General features: G+C 52.9%; 1 protein-coding gene across 1 annotated transcript; it reads right to left on the reverse strand.

The window, feature by feature from the left end:
* Window positions 1-517: 517 nt before the first annotated feature.
* WIPI1 (WD repeat domain, phosphoinositide interacting 1) lies at window positions 518-20,335 on the reverse strand. Its single transcript, XM_086857515.1, has 13 exons — window positions 20,193-20,335; window positions 18,346-18,428; window positions 16,953-17,122; window positions 13,375-13,471; window positions 10,116-10,213; window positions 8,976-9,068; window positions 8,664-8,734; window positions 7,880-7,987; window positions 7,356-7,520; window positions 7,119-7,226; window positions 5,682-5,800; window positions 4,992-5,092; window positions 518-1,055 (listed from the first exon to the last, which is right to left on the reverse strand). Exons 1-13 carry the CDS (start codon window positions 20,261-20,263, stop codon window positions 1,008-1,010), a joined length of 1,332 nt encoding a protein of 443 aa, XP_086713641.1. The 5' UTR covers window positions 20,264-20,335; the 3' UTR covers window positions 518-1,007.
* Window positions 20,336-25,156: the final 4,821 nt, after the last annotated feature.

The following is a 25,156-nucleotide window of genomic DNA, read 5'->3' on the forward strand; positions in this document are numbered from 1 at the left end:
GGGAGTGCTCTGGGAATGCAGCACCTGCCCCAGTAGCTGCCTGCTGCTGTGACATCCAAGGGTTTGGGAAAGGCTGTTCCCTGAAGGTGGCAGGGAGAGACCTGGGGCTGCTCCCCACCCCACCATCTCTGCAGGAAAGGGAGAGGTGTCACTGTGGGGTTTGGGGAGGTCAGGGAGAGGTCCCTGCCCTGAGCTTTCCCAGCAGATCAGAGCTCCAGGCAGAGGAACTGCTCCTGCCCAGCCCAGTGCAGGCACAGATGGAGTGAAACAGCTCCTGTGGGGCCAAAGGCAGAAATGAAGGTGCAACTGAAACCTGAGAAACCACTGGGATTTCTCAGCAGCTGAGTGAGGGTGTTCTGAAACCATTCTGGATTCTGATTTACACACCCAGATCTTTCTTTAGCCATAAGAGGACTTGTGTGGACTCACCCAGGTGTGCTGCCCTCGCCCCAGCCCCCCAAACCCCTCCCTTAATCCAGGCTGACACATTTAGGGCCCCAAAAAGTACAGCAGGAGCTGCCAGGGACAGACTGTGACTTTATTCTGTCTTTCAGCATAGCAAATGGCATCTTCTCTAATATCACTGCAAAAATACTTTGCCTGGGTTAAAGTAGTCTGTATATACTGTACAAAGACATAAGTTTAATATCTCTTCCTATAAGTACATTTATACACATAAAACAGCATAAATTAGAAAAGGGACAAATGGGTATATAAAATTCTGGTTACATACAAATCTGATTAAATTAGCATTTACACTGTGGTTCTAACATAGAGTTTGTTAAATAGAGCCATGTGCATACAGTACATTGACACCCCACCCAGACACAAATTAAAACAGGGGCTAAAAGGGCCAGGTGTTCACTTACACCGAGGAAAAAGTGTGGCCCACCTTAATTTATATTTTTTTTCTCATCTTGGGGACTCACAGATCTGTTCTTCGAAACTCCTGGCTTTTCCAAAGCACCTCCCAGCAGCTGTCCTAAGCGTGGATGTTTTGCTTCTCCTCATGACCTCTTCGCCTTGCCTGGCTGACCTCCACGGCACAAGATTATCTACCAAAATCAAAACAGAAGGGCCTTACTTTTCCCAGCACCAGGGAGCATTTCCAGTTGGTTTTACGCACACGGGAGGAGCAGGGGGAGGGATGTCCTGCAGTGTTTTACTTTCCATTCAAAGGCAGATTGGTGAGAGGTTTATTTATTTGCTCTCCCCCTCCCCAAATTTACAGTCCTGGGAACAGGAACCATCTGGCTCAGTGATAAGCGTGTCTCTGGCTGGCACTGGGCAGAGCAGAGCCAGGCTTTGGGCAGTGCAGTTCCTGGGGGTGAAGTGCCTTTGCCTCACCAAGTGCTCCCAAAAAGCTCAGCTCTGGTGTGGCTGGAGGGAAGGGTTTGTGCTGGGTATCCCTGCATCACTCTGGGGTCTCCAGATGGATCCCAGAGTTAAACTCCAACAGGTTAGACAGGATTAGGGGAGGGAAAGCCCAGCCTAAACACCAGCAAAGCCAGGAAAGTGAAAGAGGAGGCAGGAGCAGAGAGGAACAGACAGCAGCAGGACCCTGATTCACCTCCCACCTCAGACCCTGGGGAAATTGTGCCCCTGCTCCTGGGTGAGGCAGGGGCAGCCCTGGCACAGATCTGCCCCAGCTCCAGCCTTGCCAGACCTGGAAGGGATGTGCATCCCACAGCTCCTGGTCTCTGCCAGCTCCTCCTCCCAGCTCTGTCTCTCCAGGAGCTGCAGGACCATCACTGGCCAGGTTTCCAGGCACAAGCACTGACACTGGATGGCACAATTCCCAAGGGACCTCAGATAATGTACTGATAAGCTGAGATTAATCCTGCAAGCCCCAGCTGCCCAAAATGCCAGTCTGAGCTACAAGGGCAGGAGCCAGGTTCTGCCAAACTCCTTCATCCCCTGTGAACCATAATTACAAGTAGAGCCTCACTGGAAAATCTGTGGCCTTCCCTCTGCTACCAGCCAGCTGTTAAAAAATAATCACTTAAAATAATTAAGTGTCCATATCCATGCAACAGAATGAGGGAAAGACCATCCAGCAAACAGCCAGGAGGAATCTGGGCCAATGCTGCTTCCAGAGAGCCAGAGATGGATCTGCAACCTGGTTTCTTGTATCAACATCTGTGGTCTGGAGCAGCTGAGGGGTGTGTGGACCCCATGATAGGGTACTGATTTCTTCCCTCTTGTAGATCTCCCCGGATTTTTTCCCTCCTACAGGCATCCTTTGGCAGCACAGGAAGCTGCCCAAAGTGTTTTGGAGCTGCCAAAAACTGATGGGAAAGAGATGGTTTTTAAGAGTGATGGAGTATCAGTGAGGGGAAGCTGCCTTTGAAGAGCTGATTGCAGTCTCACTTGACTTAATGAAATATCTCTCCTGATAAAACCTTCACCTCTGGGTCCTGCAGCCAAATGCAGGATGGATCACCTATGCCTGGAAAGCACTGACCAATCTTCTGGAAGAAATCATCCCTCCTGCTGAATCCCAGAAGTTTTGGGGAGATCCCCTGGATGCACTCCCCAGCTGCACACAGGCTGTGTAGGATTTCTTCTGCCAAACCTCACAGCACTACCCCAAAACTGCAGTGCCCTGCCTGGCCCAAAACACACCCAGCAGCTCCCAGCACCACTGGAAACCTCAGTCCCTGCTACACCCACAGAACAGGGGTGGCTGCTCAGGCAGGTGACCAGAAACAGCCCAAACTGCCACAATTCTGCAGCCACAGCTGGGTTTGCTCTCCCCACCCTGTAAAATCTTCTGATCCTGCAGGGTGGGGGCTCTGCAGCCTCCTCCCTGCACATCCAGCACGGCACCCATGGCTTCAGCCCCCTCAGTAACACCTGAGTCCTTCCTGCCCAAGATCAGCAGTGACTTGGAGTGCTCAATCCACCCCATCCATGCAGGAATTGTCACTGAACTGGTTTAACCTCCTTCTGCAATCCTGGCACCAGCAGCAGCAACATCCACGTTCCCTCTTCTGAGGCCACTTTTTACGAGTCCTCCTTGGGCTCCTCATCTCCTCTCTGTCCCTCCTTCCACTTAATGAACAGGCAGTGTTTGACAGATTTTATGTCAGGCTGAAGCTGGTTTTCCTCAGTCTTTAACAGCTGAGCCTCTGAAGTCTTGCTTGAGGTCAAGGGAAGACAAGAGGTTTCAAAATGGGGAGAAACTGTGGGGTTTGAGCACTGCTGTTTCTCCAGAACCATGTCTGAGTTCAAAGCCATACCATGGGCTGCGGGTGAATATTCCATTTTGTCACAAGTTTTGAGGTTTTTAAAAGTCTTTTTGTTGCACACTGGAAAACAAACAAAACCCTTCCCATGTTTCCGCAAAGCCGAACGCTGTCAAAACATTTTTGTTGGATAAGGTCAGGTTTTCTCTCCCTCCTTCTCTGCACAGGAATGACCTGAAACCCCCTTCACTGAGACTGGAGATCTCAAGTGCTGAGAAAACAGCCAAGTTCAGTGAAATCCAGAGCATCCAAACATCCTGAGTGCTCCCACTGCGAGAGGCAAACCCCAAACCCAGGAGCGGGGGCTTTATCTGGGAGCTCCATTTGCTCAGCCTCCTTTATCAGGGAGTATTTTTGGAAAGCACCTTCCCTTCCCACACCACCTCCTCCCTAACAATACACATGTCACCGCTCTGTCAGGATAATGACAGGATTTGGAGGGATCAAAGTTCATTTCATAAAGCACCTGCTGTGGTGCAGCAGGGGTTTGGGGCTGCTTTCATCCAGCACAGTCCCAGCAGGAAGCCTCATTCAGGAGCAGCGTGATTCCTGCATGCTGGCATTTGCTTGTCCCCAAACCACGAGTTCAAGAGCAGGTTTAGCAGAAGGCAACAAAGGATTTCTCTCTGTCCCTGCTGCTCCTTCCAGGGGCCTGGGCCATCACCTTCTCGGTGGGCACACAGAGGGAGACATTTTAAATATCCTTCTTGAGTAATGGAGTTGGACAGCTGGGAAATTCCTGCTCCCAGTTTGCAGCAGGGAATGTTGCAGGTAAGGAAAGAAATAATCTGAGGGTTGTGGGAGTTGAGCTGGGTTTAGGTGGTGCTGGCTCAAAGGGAGTCATGAGCCAGCCTCCTTTTATCTAAGTAAGACTTTGCCTCAGCTCAGAGAAAGGTGCCTCACAGAGGTCAGCTCAGCACATGGAACGAATCCTGGGATAAGGTTTGTACTTCCTCCTTTTCAGGCAAAACTCCAACAGCAGGATATGTAAAAATGAAGTAAGGAATTCCAAAAGCCTGCCAATGCTGCAACCTGAAATCCATTACAATATTCTGCTGCATTACTGCTATGAAGACACCACTGATTACAACCAGATCATAGCACAGACCAACATTTGTCCAATTAGGGATTAGGTACTTAATTAATGAGTGCAGAATAGGAAAAGGAGCTGGAATGACACTGCCAGGCTGAAGTCAGATTGAAAAATCCACTAGCTCCTTCCAATGGTAACTGAGAAAGTGCCACATAAAAATCATAAAATGGCTTAGAACTCTGCTATTCCTTTCATCTCTGTACTTGGAAAAGGAGTTTCCTTCTCAGTTACCTTGGAAATGAAGAGACTGGTGAGGTTCAGGTATGTTCCAGCTGCATTCCATGAACTAACACAACTGACTGAAAATGCAACAGGGTATTAAGTTTTTATTTCTAAATTGTTCCAATTAAAACTATTCCTGGTAATATTAGGAATCTGCTCAAGGCACAAAGGTTAGGTCTGGATCTGAACATCATTCAGCAAGTTTGTTCAGATCTATCTCTGCTTAGGTTTGATTGTTTTTGCCCCATCCCCAGCTGCTGTTTAGTGGAGGTGTCATTTTCCTGGCACTGTCCCTAGAACCCATTCAGTTATTTTAGGTTTCCCAGTGAGCTGGGACAAGGAGGGGGGCAATGGAATCTCTTCTGGGAGAGATTCTGCCTTCTTAGCATGAGGGCTGCACTGCAGGTTTAGGGGTCCCGAATGCTCACAGGAGGAAACTCATTCTCGTCGTCCAGACAGACTGGTCCAGTTGCAAACTCGTGCTCTGGGATAACCTCCCCACGCAGGGCTCCACCGTCCTCCGAGTAACCTGGCCAGGGGAAAACACAAGGAGTTACTGCAGGAAGGGAAAGGTGTCTCCATGGGCACTGTGGATTATGGATGAGCTGCATGGTCAGCTCCCGTGGCAGCAGCTTTCCTCCTCCTGCCATGAACCTAAGCACCAATTCCAGAGTAAGATCTGCATTTGGATTTGGGTGTTACACTTGGGAATATAATGAGATAGTCACCCAGTGTTTTCCTGCAGCAGTTTAGTGCAAGGTATACCGGCTTCAGAGACTCTGAGGCAATCTCACCACAAAAACAGTGAGCCCTGACTTCTACACCCATGGTTCCAGCTCCTGGAAACCACCTGGCAGCAGCTGCTGTCTGCCAAAGAGCTGTTCCTGCTCTGCCTTGGGCCTGTCTGTGGCACAGCTTGGCACAGGGAGCAGAGCAGAAAACTTGTGCCCTGTGTTTTGTGGCAGGGGATGAACCAGGTGAGCTCCAAAGTCCTGCTGCCCCAGCGTGCAGTGCACTTGTGCTGATCCTGGACGAAACCTTGGAATGTGGGACGCTTTCCACTTTGCCCCAGGTGGTTTTGTGGCTTCTGCCTGAGGAAGGGCAGATGTGGTGCTTACCTGGCATGGTCGAAGTTGAAGGCACTGTACTTTGTCTGGCTACAGTTGCATAAGATTGAGGTACTGGAGGCTGAAGGTCATTTTCTTTGTTCTCCTCCATCTTTCCTGAGCCAAGCAGACTAATTGTACAGATCAAGAGAGGGGAGAAGTGTTAGTTCTGATCCCGGCTGTTCCTCCCCAGCTCCAGCTAAGACAAGCCCATGCATCCACATCTTGAAGCACATCACCCATCCCCATCCCTGCGTGCAGCAGCCCCAGCAGTGCTGTGGACAGGGGAGCATTGTGCTCCACAAGGAAAGCAGGGGGTGAAGAAGGAGATAGGGAAAGCACCACTTCAGCTGGAGGACAATGCTGGCATGGGAACAGAAGGGAACAGATTGACCACAAAAGCTTTAGGTTACAAAGGCAAACAGTGTTTCTAATCACAGAGGGGGCTCCGAAGAGCTTCCAACAGGAGCAGACTAGATGGGAAAAGCAGCCCTGGCTAGTTTAGGATGGAGTTTGAGCAGAGATATCGTATGATGTAATGTAACTCATGACCCAAGGGCCCTTTTCAGCCCTCTGATGCTCAGAGGAGCCCACATAACAAGGCTGGGGGCTGCGGGCGGCGCGCGCTGGACAGCGCAGCTTTGAAGTGCTTTTGTTTTGTGGCTTTTCCAAAAGCTGCTGGCACTTTCCTGGCTGGCAGCCACCTCCCGGCCTGGAGCACATGTTACATCTCACCCCACCCCAAAGGCTTCACATCTGGAGCCAAGCAGCCCAGATGTGTGCGGGGGGGGTTATGTGCTTAATGGGATTTGCATATGGACTGAACAGCGGCGGGGGAGGCTCTGTTTTCACAGAATCCCAGAATGATTTCGGTTGGAAAAGACCTCCAAGATCATCGAGCCCAACCTTTGACTGATCACCACCAGCTTGTCACCCAGACCAGAGCACTGAGGGCCACATCCAGTCATTCCTTGAACTCCAAGAACAGTGACCCCACCACCTCCCTGGGCAGCCCCTTCCAATGCTTAACCACCCCTTCCAAGAAGAAATTCCTCTGCTTTGGCACTGGGCTGTTGTCACAGTGTCACTTCACACCATCCTACCCCCAGTCAGCTCTCCAGCACCCTCTCCAATCTGGAGAAGGTGCTCTGCTCTCCTGACACCACAGTGGTCGGAGCTCTGCTGTTGGGGGCATCCCTAAAGCACAGCCTGCCCAGTCCAAGAGCTGCCATGGCATCTGAGATGTCTCTGGTTTCTCCTGCACCAAGTCCTGTGTCCCTGCCTGCTGATGAACTTCCCATCCACATCTGTCAGATCAGATAGCTCCAATCACAAACTCAGCTCTAACTTTCTTGCTCCTACAGTTCCGTTTTGTGCTGCCAGGTGACATTTCCCTTCATTTTTCAAAAGATCAGCCTCTGTATGAGGTAGGAGTGGAGGCAGAATTACCTGTGATTTTTAATTAAGACACACTCCCCTCCATCCTGCGGGTCCAGGTTATAGATGTAGAGATGTCCATCCGATGTCGTCACCAACAGCCGAGGCAGCTTCTGAATCCTGGTGGGAAAAGCATCCTGAGGCCAAAAACCTCCCACACACAGACACAGCAGCACCCACAGCACGTGCCCTGCAGGCAGGGGACGAGATAAGGCTGGCCTGGCCCGGGTCAGTAGGGTCAGTACGTACGTGGAGAGGGCACAGATGTTCCTCTGTCCGGAGATGTTCAGCCGGACGGTGGCAAAGGCTCGGTCCTGGCTCATCATGCCTGACACCTGGGCAGGGAGGTAGTTGGTAGCAGCCTGGAACATCTTTCCCATGTAACCACTCCAGGTTGGAGGCTCCTCTGGCCGGCTGAAGGGTCACAAAGCAGCGTCAGTGGGGTTGCCATGATCAGCGTGACAAAACATCAGGAACAGACCTGATCTCACATGGGCAAAGGGTGTTTTGGAGCACCTGTACATTGTGCACCAGCTTGGCTGGAGTGGGCAGAGAACAGTGGCACCTAATAAAGCCAGAGAGGCCTGGAGAGCCTGACAGCAGGGGTGCAGTGTGTGGCTCTTCCAAGGAACGAGTCCCTCAGGACACAGCTTGCAGCTGGTATTGCTCATGGAGAGAACGTGATGAGAACACGGAGAGCAGCTGTGTAAACACAGACCTCTGAAGCAGAGACAGCCCTGGGGCAGGCAGGTTCAGCCAGGCTAATCCCTCACCTGTCTGTGAGGTGCTCCAGTTTGAAGATGTGCACGGTCTCTGTGTTGCTGGAGGCACAGAGGAACTGGGAATCCATGCTGAACACCAGGGAGCTGATGTTCACATACCTAGAGCCAAGCAAGGACAGGACTGGTCACTCCACAGTGATCATTCAAGGGGAACTGCTGGGTTTGGCTCACAGAGGAGTGGATGGGCAGGAAGGAGACCCATCCATGGTGAGGATCACCCTGCACAGCTGCTGCTGAGCCTGTGGCCTCACTGAGCAATTCCCTAATCCCTTTGCTCAGCAGGCCTGGGAGCAGCCTCAAGCTAGTGACAAACAGCCAGAGAGGTGGAAATGTCCTTGCTCACAGAGCTGCCTGTGGAGGGACATCTGTGCCAGCCTCACTGCAGCTTCTGGTGCTGCAGAGACCAGGGAGGATATCCAAAGTGCTGAACAGTGGGATACCAACAGCATCTCCTGCACAGCTTCAGCAGGAATGAGGTCTCTGACAATTCTGGGAACTTCATTATTATAAGAAAGAAGGAAGGACAGAGTAAACAGGACAGAGTGACTCCATGTCTGTTCCCTGCCATCGCCCTGTTCTGTGACACACTGAAGGGAATCAATGAGCTGGGCACAGCCTGGCACAGTGACACTTTCAGCCCATACGTTTACTCATGTTTTCCTTCTGCTAAAGATGCCAAAGCCACCAGGATCTGACGTTGCCCTGTGTCCTTGTGTTTACATTTTGGCTCTGGGAGCCCTCTGTGTACTTGCCACTGCCAGAAGAATGAACTGACCTTTTCATCCCTCGCCGGAATTCATAGAGTTTTTGCCCCCCAGGAATGGAAAATACACGAATGACTGTGCCCTGCAAAAAATGCAAATGGAAATATCATGTAGGAGCAGGCCAAGGAGCCTGAGCCCTTTCCCTGACACACCCAGGAAACTCAGGACATGCAAAGGCTCCTCCTGTTTGCCAGCTGGGCTCGATCTGATCCCAATGCACTGACCAGTCATGGCCCTTTTGTGCTGGCTGTGTTTAAGAAGGGGCAGCTCAGGGATGCTGATGCAGCCCTGGGCAGAGGGAGGGTATGTGCAGCCACACTCACTTTTTCAGAAGCACTGGCCAACTTGGAGCCGGTGGAGTTGAAGGCAAGAGCGGCCAGAGGCCCATCGTGGGCAGGAATGGTGCAGGCTGTTTTCTGTAATGCACAAGAGAATGTGAGTGCAAAGGGACACGCTGATCCTTGGACTGTGTGGGCAAAGGGACACGCTGATCCTTGGACTGTGTGAGGGCAGAGTGTTCCTGCCTTGTACCCTGTCCACACCTGCTGATATGGATCCACGGGATCGTCTACTGATGGTGTCCCTTCAACATCCTCAGCAGTTTATCTCTGCCCTGCCTGGAGTTCATTCCCCACCTATTATGGCCACTGTGATTACAGGAAGCTCATCTCAGGGGCAGAGAAGCTCAGCTCCCTGCCTCTCCAGGGTTCAGGATTGTGTCTGCACCCTCTGCAAAGCCTGGTCCTTCTCTGTCAGGATAAGAGCTGGCTTCCCTGCAATTCTCAGTGCTGCACAGCAGGTCCAGCTGCAGTGACACCACCCTGGTACCTGCAGGGAGCCCCAGCCCTCGCAGCACCTCTTGCAGCAGCAGCCTTTTCCCTGTGCTCTGCTCCTCCCCTGCTGCAGATCCTCAGCTCTCGCTGCACGTACGGAGCCACCAGCCTTATGTAACCCAAAGCCCTGCCATCAACAGCAGATAATCATGACCCTGCATCCAGCCAGGGAGAGATTTCCTAAGGGGACTTTGGACACTTTGCCCTCCTTGTGACTTTGGGTTCGGCATCCCTTCCAGCCCAGTGTGCCAAAGCGGCTGCTCCAGGTCCTGCGCTGTGCCCGGAGCAGCCCCAGCCCCCCTGACCGCCACTGGTCACATCATTCCCATGGGATGGGCTGCTGATGCTCCCACAGCAGCCCCCGTGTCAGCCCCCAGCGGCCCTGGGGCTGCAGGGCAGTGGGTCACGTTTCCCTGAATATCACCCTGTGCTGGGAGATGCACGCCCTGATCTCAGAGCTGTCTGCTCCGAGCAAGGGGATACATCCAGATGTGCCTCGCAGGCAATTCCCTCGCACTCCAGCTCGGTGGAGTGTATTTATTCATCCTTCCCAAGGGCCCCGTTGGCTTTGCTGTGGCTCTGTTTGTTTTCAGCCCCTGCCGGTATCCAAAGGCCGAGCTTCGCACTTACCAAAGTATTTCCGTCGTAAAGCACGATCTCTCCGCTGGTCGCGCTGCCGGGATAAGCCAAGTAGGAGTTGGCGTGGTTGATGGAGAGAGCACACAGACCTGGCAGGGGGACAGGGACACGGCTGAGGCTGCGGACGGGGGGAGGACAGCACGGGGCACAGAGGGGATGCTCGGGCTCTGCCTCATTCTGGGACTGCTCGGCCCCGGAGCGCTGGGAACAGCTCGGCCGTGGGGACATCTGCTGGTACGGGACAGAACGGCGGCTGTGCCCTGCCACCCTCCCCGAGCACACGGAACCCAGATCCGCCTTTCCAGCGCGCTCTGGGCTTTCCCTCTGCATTATCTCCCCGGGGAAGGCAGGAATGGGTGCACGGAACAGCGAAGGACATGTGGCTCTGAGGGCTGACAGCACTCCCGTCCGGCCACATCTGGACACGTCCAGATGTGCACAGGGTGTCGGTGCCGGGCTGGAAGCTCAGAGGAGCAGCCCAGCGTGGGTGCAGCCCCGTTGCAGCCTGGCTGAAGGCAGTGCCATTTCCTTCTGCTCTGAATGGAAAAGGGAAGCAGAGAAAGACAAAGGAAATGCGCCAGATGTGCAGGGAGTTTCCGGCTGACGAGGAACTTGAACGTAGCGAAATTTGAAGCACAGGGGGAGTTCTTCCCCCCTAAGAGCCATCTGGTTTTGCGCCAACACGAGCACAAAGGTTCCCAAACGCTCCTTTCACAGCGGGCAGGAATTCCAGGATGAGACAGGGATGGATGGATCCGTGTGCGGGTACATCCATCCGCTCGTCCCCCAGGTGACCTCGGAAAAGAGCATCTCTTCCTGCCTCTCCTTCAGCCCGGTGAATCCTGTCACATACGAAACGTACCTCGCTCGCTTCCTGCCGCACATCCGCGGGCTCGCAGCCCTTCCAAACCCGCCTCAAGGCTCCGGCACGACCTGAGCGAGCTTCCTGAGCCCCCGTGCGGAGGAAGCGGCGGGGTTAAAGGCAGCGGCACAGCCACACTCCGCGCTCGGGACACGGCCCTGGCCCCCGCCCAGCAGCAGCGGGGAAGGATCGGCCGCAGCTCTCGTTTGAGGTCATTGTTTATAACCAAACAAAGAGACCGCAGCCGAGCCAGGAGCTGCGGGATCAGCCAGAGGCCCCGGGGATCCGCTCCCCGTCCGTCCAGAGGCGAGCACATCGTGCCAGGGATGGCGCACCGGGAGAGGCACGAGGAGCACGGCAGCAGCAAAGCGCCGGCAATTAAAAGGCAATTAAAGAGGGAGGGATAGGAGGAAGGCAGAGATAGCCCAGAGACTGCTGCTGTGATGAGCATCCTGCTTTCTCCATCCCGCCCAGGCAGCACGGGGGGATCAGCGCAGCCCTTTCAGACAGGATCAGGGAAGGCTGGAGCAGAACAAAGCGAGCTCTGAGCGCCGGGGTGAGTCAGCCGCTCCCTCTGCTCCTCTGGCCGGGAAAGCAGGCCAGGGGAAAACACACATGGGAATGTACACACATGGCAGTGTACTGGGCTGACCTCAGGGACACACAAGGAACAAGGGTGACAGGGCCACAGGCAGCCTTTGAAGATGCTCCTCTCCCTGGTGCTTGCAGCGGTGGGCTCAGGGGGGAGGAGGCAGGCTGGCACTGCTCAGATGGCACCTCTGGGACTGCCACGTCACAGGCGGCTTCCTCAAGCACCATGGAAAAATGCTACCGTGTCTAGGGAGCCTGGCCTTGCCCTCAGGCCAGCAGGTCCAGGCACATCCAGGGCTTGGCAGGAGACACGTGAGGTGGTTCCCAAAGCTGCAGTCATTCCCAAGATGTGTCCCCACAGCACACACGTCACCCAAAGCACTGTGACCTCCTTGGTTCGAATGCTGCCCCTGATGTGAATCACATGAAAAACAACTGTCTTGGACACCGTGGGCATTTTCCTCTCCTACATGGAAGAGGCTGGATCAGGAGCCAGGTGCTGGCCAGGAACAGCCAGAGGTCTCACTGTGACTGGCCAGTGTGGCTGCAGCAAACCCTGGTCCTGCCTGTGCTGGTGTCACCATGCCCAGGACACACCTTAGGGGTTGGCACATTTTCCACGCTCTCCTACATCCCCACTCCTAAGCAAGTTGCACAAAGAGCAGTGAGGCTGGACTGCCCTGACCTACTGGACACACTGCCCTTGGGGTCAAGCCTGGGACCAAAGCAGATGGCCCAGGGACAACAGGGACACTGCACTTGTCACTCAGCTCATTTCAATGACAGCTGTTACAGTAAAAAGGGTTTAAAACACTAAGCCCATATGAAGCCTGTGATCTGCAGCATCCCAGTCCTGCCCTGGCTGATTGCTGCTGCTCTTAAACCATGACCTGATCCTCCAGCCCCTCTGCAGAACAGCTCCAGGCCTGGGTATCCCTGCCCATCCTGCTGCCGGGCCTTCTCGGGAAGGTTTTAAACTTTAATTATATTTGCAGCATTTAGCATGTTTAATCCACACAGAGAGCCCATCTGGAGTGACCTGAAGTAGGTCAGGGGAGCTGCTGGAAGAGCATCCCTTGAAAGCCCTGAGGCCAAATGTGAGCACATCAGCAGCTTCCCAAGCACCCAGCCATGAAAGGATGCTGCAGGACAGCGCAGCAACGCGGGCACCCGGCCAAGCTTCCCTCTCCGCTGCTAAAAAAAGCTCCTCTCCCAGCAGCAGGAAAGCCGGATTCACCCTGTGCCACACACACAGGATCTGTGCTGCAGCCACCTGCCCTGCCCCTCGGGTTTGCAGCCTGCATGGAATAGCAGGCTGCAGCTCCTGGGAACTCCCTGGCACGGATTGGTGCTGTGCCTGGCTGTGTGTTCTGTTCCTGGTGATCACTTTGGGAGCTGATCCCAGGACAAAGTCAGACCCTTCTGCCCATCTCTGCTCTCCTTTGATGCATCTGCTCTGGATGGAGCAGGGGTTTGCTCCAGGCAGGGCAGGGTTTTGCTCAGGACAGAGCTGGGTCGCAGCACCAGGCCTGACAGAGCTCAAGGAGAGTCTGGACAATACTCTGGGCACAGGGTGGGATTGTTGGGATGGTGCTGTGCAGGGCAAGGAGCTGGATTCAGTCATCCTTGTGGGTGCCTTCCAACTCGGCTTACCCTGTCATTCTCCCAAGCCTGCCTGACTGCCTCCATGCATTTCTGACTTCTGGATTAGGATGCCCAGGCCACAGGCTGGTTTAAATTCTAACACAATGCTGTGGCTCTACAAAGCTCCCTTTCACACAGCTCTCCCATGCTCACCTGTTGTGTTGGGAGGTGTGTCCATAATAGTCTTCAAAAGCTTCATGTCCTTGATGTTATGGATGTAAATTGACTCTTCCAGGCAGACCACCAGCCTCTGCAAGGACACAGGGGACATGCACAGAACCCCACCAGCACTGCCTGCTGCTGCTCCCACACTTCCCAAACCCAAACCTCTCCTGTCAGACAAACTCAACAGGAATTTCCCACACACTGAAATGTAACGGAAACGGGATCTCTTCTGCTTCTCCGTCCCCTCTCACATTTGGGTTTGTACGAACCTTGTTTTGAGTTTTTGCATCTGGTCTTTAGAGAGAAGAAAAAACTTCATGACTTCTCTGCTCCTTTATATCTTCCACATCCCCAGGAACAGGAAGACCCATCATGGTAACACCCCACCACAGGCCTTGACTGCCATCTATTCCTACTCCAACTTCTCTTTGCAGTTCTTAACAAATTACTTTTTTATCACAAAGACCTGGCAGCAGAGAGGCTGCAATCCTGCTTGTCAGTGTGCCCCTAGATGGGAATTCTGCTCTGACTTCTTCCTGATTTGGGAGACAACATGGAGGTGTTGGGTCTGCCACTGCTGCTAAACTTAATGCATCTGTCCAGCACTTTAATGTTTCTTTTCCCATTTGGTGTTAGCAGAAAGACTCTGCTTTATGTGCCCTGCAGAACTGCATAAACACAGAGCTGAGACTCATTTGTTCAGGGACAGTCACCCTTGCACCAACTTGGCTGAAGGGCTGGGATTAACCAAGTTCAGGTGCTTGTACCTCTTCTGCTGACCCTGCCAGGGACATCCATCCAGCCATGGGGAAGCCCTGGGCCACCACCTCTGTGGCCACTCAGCTTTGTGTCTCAGCTTGCTCCAGATCCCTGTGTGCCACCACGGAGGCTTTTTGCACAGAGGCTTTTTTTGGGACCAGGCTTTGGGTCTGGCTGAAGGGCTGAGCTTTGTAAGTCCAGCAAGTGCACAGCTTCACCTCCCTTAGTGCCAAGAGTTCGGAAGCACTAAAAACATCCCAATAAAAGCCTAAGCCCAGACCCCATCCATCCTGAAGTTGGAGCACCCAAATCCATGTCCAGGAAGCCTCCACCTCTTCAGAAATGAGGCCACTTATTTAGTATCTAAATGTGGAGCTTAGTCACTAACTTGAAACACCCACATTAAAAATCTCTGCCTTGCTCCACCATTACTCTCAGATCAAACTCTTTCCCACTTCTATTCCTGCTAACCACAGCATCTGGGGCTGTGTCAGAGCCATTTTGCATTTCCAGGAAGACTTTGCCTTTTCTACAGTAAGAGCCATCCACTTGCAAGCAGAGGAATATTTATACAGCTGATTTGGGCAAAGCCACCATGTGCTTTCCCAGAATGGGCTGCTCTTGATGTCCAGGTGAAGGGAGCTTTCCAGATGATGGCAAAACAGCAGCCAGAGAGGCTGGCACCCACAGGGACAAAATCCAGGAAAGTCTGGGAGGTGAAGAGGCAGAAGAGGTCTGGACAAGCTCAGCAGGATCTGGAGAGAGCTGGTTCACCCCTCCTGGCCTCCATGCAGCCCTGTGGCCACGTGGGGGTCACTGGGATGGGGTTTATCCTCACTGTGCACACAGACAGAGCCTCAGACAAGGTGAGGTGAGGTGTGATTGCTACACAGGGTCAAGGCACTGCTAATTGCCCAAAATGTTACTTCCCACCAGCTTGTTGTGTAGTTTGACTGGATCAGGTCAGACAACTGAGCTGTATCTGGGGCTGAAATGGGTTTGGACACAGCCAGATAAACACCTCAAACCTCTGCAAAGAGCTCAGCAGGGTTTCAGCAGTGAGGGAAAACACAGGAGCTTCCCAGCAGTCCCAGAGCACAGCCTGATTCCTCCCTTTGAGACAAATCAGGATTTGCCTTCACACACTTCAGAGTTATCATGGAGCTTGGAACTAAGAATTCCCACAACAACAACTGAGGGATTTGCTTGTTTGCACAATGAGGACTTTTTCACAGAGGGAACAGACTGAAACATGCACCTTTTGTTTGAGACCTGCTCCTGGTTAATTTGTCACCATTTTCCTGACTTAATGCCTTGTCTGGGATTTGTCCTTCTGTGAACTTCCAATGGAGTGCAGCTTTCCTACAGAAGCTCAGGTAAGAATTTGTGACATGCAGAATCTGGAGACCACCAGTTTAAGTCCTGGATGCAAACTGAAATAATGATTTCTCTTCAACCTACCCAAACTGAGGTTTAGATGGGACTTGAGGAAAAAGTTCTTCATGGAAAGGGTTATTAAGCATTGAACAAGCTACTCAGGGCAGTGGTGGGGTCACCATCCCTGGAGGGATTAAAAAACTGTGTGGAAGTGGCACTTTGGAACAGGGCTTAGTGGTGGCCTTGGCAGTGCTGGGGAATGGTTGGACTTGATGGTCTTATTGATATTTTCCAACCCAAATGACTCCATGATTCTGTGTTTCTAAACATCTGTAGCATCTTCAAATCCCTCCTGGTGTGTCTGTGGCACAGCCAGAGGATGAGCTCAGCCCAGGATTTGAACCCCAGCTTGTAAAGCAGCCAAGAACTGCGGATGCACAGCTGGTTCTGTGCATCACCTTCAGGCAGCTCCAGAGCAGCACATGGGGAGCAGCCTGAACTTATTTTATTCACACCAATCTCCTAGAGCTGCTCAGCAGAACCTCCCAGTTTATTTTTACACACACACACACATCTATCTGCAACTCAAAGGAAGTCTCTTGTTTGCCAGTTTCACTGTAAGCTTAAGTGAAAAAAATCAATTTAGGACAGATTTAATTGTAGTACAGGAACTCCTGGTCAAAGACAGCCTTACTGGAAGCTCAGCCCAGAGAGCCTCACTGCAGGTCTCACTGTTGCTAACTGAGGAGAGGCTGATTATATACAATTACCCAGACTGCTTATTTCTTCATTGTAAAATGTCCTCTGCTTCTTAGGGCATATACTTGGAAAATAATTATGGATAAAAAGATGACTTAAAATCCTCCAAAAGAGCTCAGGGCAGCATGAGGCTGTGTCACATCACAAAGTAACACTCTAAAAGCCTCACTGTAAGTGGCCTGAATGGGTTTTATACCTTTAAAACCAAAACAAGGCTGCTAGCAGTACTTTGAAAGCAGCTTTTTGCCTTATCCACAGAATTCCAGATACTCCTGGGTTTTTTGTCTCGAGACTTTGAAGGTCTCGAGATGGCAGAGGTGGGCCTGAAGTCAGAATGTGGAATCCAAGGGAGGGAGCAACATGAAAAGGTGTTTATTTGGCAGAGCTCTGTCCTGAACACACAAGAAGGCAGATGACAAAAAGCCTTTGTGCAACTGCCACCAAAACAAGGCCTTGGCCTCCTTTTCCTGAAGGAAACAGCGGTGGCAGGTGATACCACAGCCCTGCAGCTCCTGTCAGAGGCCTCTCATGTGGGGCTGGGAGGAGAGCACAGGCACCCACCCCTCCAATCCCCCTCACAGCCTCCCTGCAAACCTCCCCAGGCTGCTCCCAGCTGGAAAGGCAAAAGCAGCAAGAGCCAGAGTGGGATAACTCTGGATAACCCCTCTCACCTGCCGGTTCAGCCGGATGGACATGATTTTACCGGAATAGCTGTAGTTGCAGATCTCTGTCCCTTTCTTGAAGTGGTAGACATTCATTTGCTGTGGCTTGGCATGGCTGACCACAACCACAAGGCTGCTGGAGAACAGACGCTCCACGATGTAAACATCTGGGATTTCATCTGGGCACACAAGGAGAGCAAGGCAGAGCCTTCAGCCTGGCTCGACTGCAGCAACAAGAGTCAGCTCAAGAGGGGATCGGGTTGGAAAGCTCTGTGCTAAGGTGTCCAACATTGTTTTTGTGAAAATTTTCTCATGCCTGACACAAAGCAATTAGGTCAGAGCAGGAAGGGGTTAAAGAACCTTCCCCAGAAGGCAGAAATGAAGTTCTCTTTGACAGTGCTGCTCTCTCTCCTGGGCAGGGCCCAGATGAAGATAATCCTCAAGCACTCCAGCTGCACTAGATCCTTGGGAAGGGAATATAAAGGGGGGAGCTCCCTGCCTGTGGTCAGGGATTTCTCTGGGGTGTGTGAGGGTTTGTTAAGGTAAGGCAGGACCTGGTTGTGGCTTGGTGTTTCTCCCAGCCTCCCTGGGGAAGCAGACAGTGCTGGTGTTTGGGATGACTCCTGCTGTGTGGAGAAGGCACCAGTGCAATGGTGCTGGTGGCTCTGTACCTAAATCCCTGGAGACTGCAATTTCCAGTGTGCCCAGCCCTGAGTGATGCTCAGTTTGGGCTGGGCTGTATTGGATGAACAAAGGCTGCCCCACAACTGTCATGTGGGGCTGGTTGTGCCTCAGCCCATCAACCTGAGTGTGTCACCAGCAGGGACCTGTTTCCCCTTGCCTGACTCTGGGAAAGGAGCCTGGACCCTGCTCCAGATGAGGCAGCTGTGTCTGACTGCTGAGGCTCCTTCTGCAGCCACTGGAGAACACATTCACTGGCTGAACACATCCAGTTGGGAAGTGTTATCTATCCCCAGTGCATCTCAGCTGAAGCATTTCTGGCCTGAAGCAGCCTGGAGTCCCTGCTCCATGAAGCCAGGCTTGTTTTGGGCTGTTCAGTGTGTGTTGTATGCTGCTGTGAGCACAGCTAAGAGCTGCAGGCCTGCTGGGAATGACCTTCTTTACATGGAAAACCTGTTAAAAACATCTTGCTTGTAAATACCGCACTGGATTAAAAGCCTGGGAGTTATCCAGCAGCTGTGCTGGAAGCCTGTGGGCTGCTGCCCATGTACCTGAAACATTCCAGTGGGAAACTGCCTCTGGATGCTGGGCTGCAGCAGGAGATGCTGCTGTCACAATGACAGCAGTGGAAAAGAAGTGGGGCTCCAACAAAGGTGAAGGACTCCCACGGATTTAAAGTACTTCTGGTCAATATTCCTCCCCAGGGAAACAGGAGACTTACTGCTTTCATGGACCTGGTCCAGTTGCTCCACAGAACTTAAGGAGAAAAGTCTGTATCCAGTTGTGGTTCCAATTGCCAGGGAGCTGCAAAGACAAAGCAAAAACCTGCTGGTTCAGGGCTGAAGCTGTCCAGGTGACAGCAAGAGTCCCTGCAGGGATGGTGTACTGGTTTCCACTGGGATGGGGACTTTTTGTCATATTAGCTTGTGTGGGGCTGTGTTTTGGCTTTGTCCTGAACACAGGGTTGGTAACCTGGGGATGTTTTTGTTGTTGCTGAGCTGTGCTTGCGCAGTCAAGGCTTTTTCTGCTCCTCACCCCTCCAGTGATGAGGCTGGGGGGGGCACAAGGAGCTGGGAAGGGACACAGCCAGGCCAGCTGACCCCAACTGACCCCAGGGACATCCCAGGCCCTCCAAGCTCAGGGGATAAAGAGGGGGAAATAAGGAAGAAGGGGAGGACATTTGGAGTGATGGCCTTTGTCCTCACTGTTGTGTGTGATGCAGCCCTGCTGTCCCAGGGATGGCTGAGCCCTGCCTGCCACGGGAAGTGTGGAACGAATTCCTTGTTCTGCTTTGCTTGCATGTGTGGCTTTTGTTTTAATCATTAATCTGTCTTTTCTCAGCCTGTGAGTTTTCTCACTTTTACTCTTGGTTCTCTTTCCACCTCACTGAGTGAGGAGTTGGCTGGGGTTAAACCCTGATATCGGGAGAATGAGCAGTTCCTGGCACAGTGGTCTGTGAAGGCACAATTTCAGGTTCCAACCTAAATAATACAGAGTACCAAACTCAGAAATCCAGTTTTCCATCTGAGACTGTTGCAGCCTACAAAAGGCAAGTATCTCTCTGAGAGAGCAAACTCATCCCTTCCTACAGCCCTGTGGCTGCTGGAGGAGCAAACAGTTACAGATCTAGCTGGGAGGGTGCAGGCAGGACCCATGGGACACAGAAGGGGCTGTTTCCTCAGCCAGGGGCTGATCCACCTGTACTGACACAGCCACTTATCCTGCCTGTGGAAGCTTTGCTCTCACTGCTAAGGCCAGTGAGCCGAGTCTTGTCAAGTGCTGTCTCTGCCCAGTTCCAGACGTAGTAAGCAGCAAGATCTAGGTCTTGAGTTAGCGGCCAGCCCACAATAGCAGCGTGCAGCGTTTGTACTGGTGGCAGCGACCAGCAGCGCATCCACATCCCTCAAAGCAGCCTTTGTTCGGGCCCGCTAATGCAAAGGAAACGGCGTTTCCAGGTGTCAATGAGGCTCATATCTCTGATTCTTATCTCGTTCCCCACGGTCTGGGCCGATCCGGCTGCCACATCCGTGTGTGGCTCGCTGTTTCGGGAGGTTTTTGCTGTCCCGGCTGGGAAGGGCGAGCGCAGGTCAGCGGGGCTGGGGCGGCTGTTCCCCCGAGCTGGGCCGGGCTCCGGCACGGGCCGCTCGCCGAGAGCCTCCGCGAGGGTTTTGGTGGCCCTGGGCAACGCCGCCACCTCGCAAGTGGCCACACACCCTCTCAGCAGACAAAGCCCCGGGGGAACGCCGCTGCCCTGAGCATCCCAAGCGCTTCCCGAGCGGCGGGGGAGGCAAAGCCCGGCGACCGCTCCCAATTCCGCCTCCCCGGGCTCGCCGAGCCCCAGCCGGGCCCCAACCGGAGCATCCAGCTCCGGTTGGGATGGAGCACCACGGCCCGTGTGTGTCTGTGTGTGCGGCCAAGGGGGGGTTCCGCGGGGCCGCCCCTGTGGGGACCTGTCGCGCCACGGGGGCGCTGGCACCCGCCCCGCTCCGGGCCGCGGGGCCGGACCAACCCCGCCCGGCGCGGCCCGGCCGCCGTCGCCCCCCGCCCCGCGGCGGCCGCCCCGCTTACGTGCAGTCCTGGTTGTAGGAGAAGCAGCTGAGCGCCGCGGGCGCCCCCGGGGCCTCGGCCGCGGCCTCCATGGAGCGGGCGCGGCGCCTCGGCCGCTGCGGCCCCCGCGCCCGCCCCGGCCCCGCTCCGCCGCCGCACGGGCGGTGCCGCCGCCCATTGGCTCGCTCGCCGCTGATGGACGCGCGGAGAGACCTATCGAATGAAGAGCAGGCGGGGAGGGCCCGCCCCCCGGAGTGGCGGAACCGCTTCCCATTGGCTGGCGGCGCGGAGCAGCCGCGCGGGGCCACGTGGTGATGTTGTGGTTGCATCAGACGGGAGCGGCGACAGCGGGGGGACACGGGACAACGGGGGGACACGGCGGCAGCGGGGGGACACGGGACAGCGGGGGGACATGGCGGCAGCGGGGGGACACGGCGACAGCGGGGGGACACGGCGGCAGCGGGGGGACACGGGACAGCGGGGGGACACGGCGGCAGCGGGGGGACACGGGACAGCGGGGGGACACGGCGGCAGCGGGGGGACACGGGACAGCGGGGGGACACGGGACAGCGGGGGACACGGCGGCAGCGGGGGACACGGCGGCAGCGGGCTGCTGCAGAGGCCCGGGGTGGCCCCAAGGAAGGCTTGGGCGGGGGAAAGTGATGGTGACGCCGTGGTGACACCGCTGAGCGGAAAACAAGTCAGTCCCCTCTCCACATCCTCGGCTAAACGGAGCTTTGGAGAGTTGTTTTCACCTCTTTACAGCACTGACATCCTAAAGCTCACGGCGTTTGTGCATCGTTCCTGTGCTTAACACGCTGCTGCCGTGTCGGGGGCAAATCTACCCCGAAAACAAGGAAAACAAACCTCCGAGCCAGTCACTAAATGACAAATATTCCAGGAGTCAGTGCAATGACATTAGCAGCGCACAGAAACGCCGGGGCAGAGCCTGCAAACCCCCTAATTAGATGAGTAATCCTCATGTGAGTGCTGAAGTCATTGGCCCCAGATCACTTGATGTGCACCGCAGGACTTCTGGAAAAAGAGCCACATGCAATACCATCTCTGTGAGGCAGATTCCATGTGGACACATATATCTGCCTGGATTAATCCCCCTCTGCAGCATGGGCGCCTCGGAGTGCCTGAAATATTCCCCTGTGAGCGAGTTTGAAGGCTGCAGCAGTGAAGATGATTGATTTTGGGGAGGAAGTAGGAAAACAGAAATCTTCAAAACACCATTTTGGAGGGAGGTGGATGGTGGATTGTTCCTGGGACTCAAAACACATGAGTGACACTGCAGGAGAATTTAAAGACATTATTGGGGGGGAAAATGTATTCTTTTCCAAGGGGCCTAGTGGGAAGTTCTAATAAAACCCAAATATGAAATAAAAAAAGCTGTTTTTTTGAATGTTCTAAAGCTGTCCCTGTGGGTCAGCACAGTTTGATTTTGAAACAGGGACGTCAGACAGGAAGTGGGGTTGTGGAGCAGGAAAAAATTTAAAAACAAAACAAAGCCCTCCAACAAACAAAACCAGGGAGACAGCGTCTTGTGTTTCAAAAAAAACCCAACCAGTTTCTGAGCAACAACAGCTGGATGTTTGCTGCTTGGGAAATCACCATGGTTTTAAAATGAAACCTTGATAAAGCACCCGAGACTTGGGTAACACAATTATTTTTGCAGCTTGACTGATGCAACCATGTTGGTCAATCCTCCTTTGAGCTCACTGCCTGCAATGGGTGTTTGATCAGCAGAGGTGGGAGAAACAGGGAGTTCTTGTCCTCTGTTGGAGTGTGGAAAGTGTTGGTGGCCTTTGGAGCAGGTTGGGAACAGCCATGTCACCAGGATGGATGTAAGGGCAGGGCAAGCTGCTCCTTGGGCTGGAAAAGCCCTTGGAAATCTCAGGATCTGTGCTCTGGAACGTTGGAGCAGTTGGGTTCTGGGTGTGAAATTGAAGCTGGGGTGCTCTGTGTGGAAAATGTGAGTCTTTCTGGTGAAGAGATGAGGTGTCCCTGGTGTCTGAAACATTAATAGCTGAAGTGATTCTTCAGGAATACAGCTTTGGGGGGAGGTGGTAATTAGGGTAGTAGTTAAATCCCAAGATATTTCTTGGGCTCTGAGTGTATGTCACACCTGGGGAAAATGGTCTGGCAAGGCCAGCAGAGAGCCCTGCCAGCCACCAGAAAGACAGTCCTTGTGCTGATGCATGTGTTTGCTGGGAAGAATATATCAGGAATTGGCTTCCTTTTCCTGACAATCCTGTGACTGAAGTAACTATTGACAGTAACAACCTCAACTCAGTCATTAACTCCAAACCCAGTCCAGAGTGCGACCATTTGATCTGAAATGTTTTCCAGTGCAGAAAACGTGGTGTGAGGGATGTTGGTTTGTGATCTCCACCCTGGGTGTTTGTACTGAAGCCTGAAAGAGGAAACAGAGGTGAGGAAGCTGGGAAACCATTGCAGTGCCCAGAAGGGCCTCTCCCAGCCACGGCATCCTGCGTGCTCCCATTCCATGTGGGAATGGTTTGGTAGTTTTTGAGAGCTTTTAGGCTTTTCCCTAGCTCAGAGTTTAAATTCCAGCTAAGTTCTTCCCTCTCAGATAAAGCCTGCTCCCACTGATAGGTCTGGTATTTTAAATCTGCTACAGGAAAATAAAAAGGTCTTGGCAGATCTAAATCAGCTAAATATCTTTATATCCTTCACTGTATTTCCTGATAACCAGAAGCCTGTTCAGGGACCACAGCCTTGCAGGGTAAAAACAGGCAAAAGGTGAACATGTAATAAAGAGAACAAGTGTTTCTCAGAGCAAGGAAACCACTTTTTCCTGTGGAAGGAGTGGGAAGAGGTGGCACAGACATTGCTGTGCTCTTTTTTGTCACCCTTCCCGAGTGTATGGAGCAGGTGGAGGAGGAAGAAGGGGCTGCACCCCGACCTTTAGGAGCTTTAACACATGAAGTGTCAGTGCTGGCTGGTTTAGGATTCAGAGAGACAATAAATGCTGCCATCTGGTGCCCCGAGCATCACATCACACATCACACATCATCACACATCTCATCACATCACACAGGGCTCGTTCCTGCTCTTTGGATTATCCAACGTTACCTGCTCCTCCACCAGCAGGAACAAGACATCAGAGGCTCGAGCAGCGCTGCTAATGGAATGCTAGAGAAGGGAAAGTGGAATTTATTCGGAATTTATACCTGCACTCTCATGCTTTGATGAGTTACTTGTTTCTGTCAGGGCAGGTAGGGAGATTTTTCCTCTTATGCAATGGAAGTGTCAAGAAAGCAGAGAGCTGGATTAATTGTCAGGGGCCATTCTGAGTTTGGAAGAATCCTGATCATAAGGTGCAGGTACCACAGAAGTCATCACTTCAAAGCCTTCATTTTTTTATATCACAATTCCTGTATTAAATATAAAAATGTGGGGAAGTAAAAAACAATGGGCAGAACACATTTGTGAGAGTCACCAGCAAGATTGGCTTGTCTTGCTAAATTGTCTGGACAGGTTCTAACATGGCATGGGGAGAGGAGGTGGGACACAGGGGAGATGTGTGTGCCACGTGCTCAGGGAAGTGTCATTGCCCTCTGTTGAAGGTACAGAAATTGGGAAGGGTTCATGGAGACCTGTGCTGGCACTGGCAACAGCCAGGGTGAGGGAGGAACAGGAGCAGTCATGGCAGAGTCCACAGCCAGTCTGGATGTCACCAAGGCTTTGTGAGCTTTGCTCTTGGCACTTGTTCCTCTTCTGTTTCAGCTGCTGACCCTGTCCCAGGTCCTGCCAGGGAGGGAAGGTCCTGCTGCTGTGCTGGGGAGCAGCCCTTGCAGACGTACTTGATGAGGTCAGGGGAGAGCTCACAACTGGATGTTGCATTTCCTTGTAAGTTGGATTTATGCTCCTTATCTTGTCCTGGCTCTGGCAAATACTCCATTTCCCTAAGTAGCATTAGGACATCACACTTGCCCTGGTCATGGATTGTCTCACTGGGGGCCTGACACTGCTCACAGAAGTGACAAGGGTGGCTCATCCTCCTGGCTCTTTGGGGTGCACGCCGGACTCTTTAAAGTCTTGGAGTGTTTTCAGCTGAGAATCCTAAGAGCTGTACCACAGAGAGCAAAGGGGTTAAAACTGGAAGGGGGGAGAGAGAAACTTTTGCCTTCCCTTTAACTCTTGGATACAGCACTAATTGTAATTCCTCTGTAATTATCTAAAGATCAAAAAATGTTCTGACGTGAGAGATCAGAATAAGTTGCATTACAAGAGGGAGACTGGGAACACACAGAGGTCCTGACAGCCAGAGGAACGTCGGGTTCCCACACAGCCTGGTGTGACCAGAGCAGGGAGCAGCTGGGAGGGAGGACCTTGGGAGAGGCAGGCTCACTGCCCAAGGTCTTAGCACAGAAGATTTATCACCTGGGGGACTTTCTCTAGTCCCCCAGGTGATAGAGGAGACAAGGAGGGGTTTGGAGGAGAAGTGGCACAAAATGTTTGTGTAATAAATGCATTAATAGCAGAGTTCAAACAGAGAGTGCAGGGCAGCATCTGCAGTGCCCACAGAGCCAAGGGAGCCTCCATCCCTGTGGATGCAATGTCCTGACTTCTTTTGCCAGCCCCACTGGATCAGTTCTGTCTAGAAGCTTGTTCAAATAGTTCAATTACTGATCCCCATTACTGGAGCATGCAAACCTCTCATGAGCTTGGATTCATGCTCAGCCCAGAAAGTGCTTTTATCCTCATTGTGCTGGAGATGGAGAGAGGCTAAATGACTTCCACAGGAGAGGCTGGAAATCAGTAGGAGAGCCGGAATCTAGAGGTGCATCTCTTAATCATCTTGCTGCTTCAGATGTGTTACAGCTGGAGAATGAAAAAAGGCTCTATCATTTTCCTCTGGGCACACAGCGCGGGCAGAGCGAGCCTGAGCTGACATTTCAAAGACCTTTTGTTTTTCAAGTGGGTTCCTTCCATCTGGGAAAATGCTCTATTAT

Source organism: Cyanistes caeruleus, chromosome 19, assembly GCF_971803275.1.
Source record: "Cyanistes caeruleus chromosome 19, bCyaCae1.hap1.1, whole genome shotgun sequence".
NCBI lineage: Eukaryota > Metazoa > Chordata > Aves > Passeriformes > Paridae > Cyanistes > Cyanistes caeruleus.